Source organism: Trypanosoma theileri (genome assembly GCF_002087225.1).
Source record: "Trypanosoma theileri isolate Edinburgh chromosome Unknown TM35_Tth_133_V1, whole genome shotgun sequence".
NCBI classification, from domain to species: Eukaryota; Euglenozoa; class Kinetoplastea; order Trypanosomatida; family Trypanosomatidae; genus Trypanosoma; species Trypanosoma theileri.
Genome location: NW_021639975.1, coordinates 6,142 through 7,443, shown reverse-complemented (window position 1 = coordinate 7,443; position 1,302 = coordinate 6,142). Strand labels below are relative to the sequence as shown.

At 43.4% G+C, this 1,302-nt stretch overlaps 2 protein-coding genes across 2 annotated transcripts; both read left to right on the top strand.

Annotated features, from left to right (window-relative positions):
• Positions 1–2: 2 nt before the first annotated feature.
• On the top strand, positions 3–413 carry TM35_001331010 (uncharacterized protein; the record flags this gene model as incomplete). The annotated part of the gene is made up of 1 exon (XM_029031858.1): positions 3–413. A coding segment is annotated over one exon (411 nt), but the record flags the coding sequence as incomplete, so codon positions are not given.
• Positions 414–818: 405 nt separating this feature from the next.
• On the top strand, positions 819–1,175 carry TM35_001331000 (uncharacterized protein; the record flags this gene model as incomplete). The annotated part of the gene is made up of 1 exon (XM_029031857.1): positions 819–1,175. The coding sequence occupies one exon, from the start codon at positions 819–821 to the stop codon at positions 1,173–1,175; it is 357 nt and encodes a 118-aa protein (XP_028876846.1).
• Positions 1,176–1,302: the final 127 nt, after the last annotated feature.

The following is a 1,302-nucleotide window of genomic DNA, read 5'->3' as shown; positions in this document are numbered from 1 at the left end:
GCGCTGAAGGTAAAGGACAGAAAACAGAAACAGGAAGAGTTCCCGGCACACAAAACCAAATACCAGAGTCTACTGCAGCATCACAGGGTAATCAAGAGGCATCGAGCACCACATCTGATAGTAACAGTACAGCTGGCAACTCTAATCCTAACCAGGAACCTCCTGCAACTGGTGATGCGACTGCCGTACCAGACTCACACGAAACCAATTCCATTACTCCGCCAAGCCCCGAGAACACAACCACAGAAGCACCAACCACCACTCCATCTCATGTACCCAATTCAGAGATTAACACCATCACTACCACCGTGCAGAACAAGGCTAATGTTGACAGCAGTATCAATACTTTGTGGATGCGCACTACTGCACCGCTACTTGTTGTGATTGTGTTGTTCTCCTTTACCGTGTACTGAACGGTGGGACTCATTTGAGGACAAATAATAATAATGGTTAAACTAACATAATCATAATTGCGTACATCCCCCATGGGTGAATAAACTAATAATCTGTTTACCAGCTTTCTCTTCTAATTGGAATTTCTTCTACTTTTGTGTGTGTGTGTGTGTTCTTTTTCTAATAATTCCATTACTTGCTTTTTCCGTTGTGTGTGTTTGCAGAAAACTGGGCTGTTCTGCTCACTGACGGTATACNTACAAGCGGAATATTCCTTTTTGTTGCTCTACTGTGCAGTTGCTGCTTCGCTCTCTATCCCTCTGTGAGTATTTGTTGTACTCTTGTATGTTTGTGTGTTTCTATCATTATTATTTCCTTCTTCTGTTCCTATTTCTTGAATTTGTCTATTGGAGTAAACAACAACAATGATAAAGACTGTAATGGTGAGGTGTTACCTGCTCTGTTTACTAACTCTTGCACTCTGTTGTGCCTGTGGGTTAGTATGGGCTGATAGTCCTAAAGCTTCTGATGCCCTTATTAAAACTTCCACTATTGGTGTTCCTTCTCTTGTTCGTCGTGCCATTCCTGCCCAGGAGGATGAAAATTGGTTGCTGCATGAAGATGAGGACGAAGATGGAGACAAGCAAATGTTACCAGGGTACATGGGTCTGAACGTTCTTCTGGTTCCTCTCAAGTGGAGCCAGTCAAGCAGCAGATTCCTCCTCCGCCAGGTTCTTTTAATTCTCGTCCCGATTTGGGACCAAATAGACCAGGTGTTTTAACGGATCCTGGAAGTGCGGTAAATAGATCACCTGATGAACAGAATTCTCAAATGGGTAGTGGTCATGAAAAAACACAGGAAGAAGACCAATTGACAAGATCACCAGAGAAAGAAGGCGATCCAAGCAA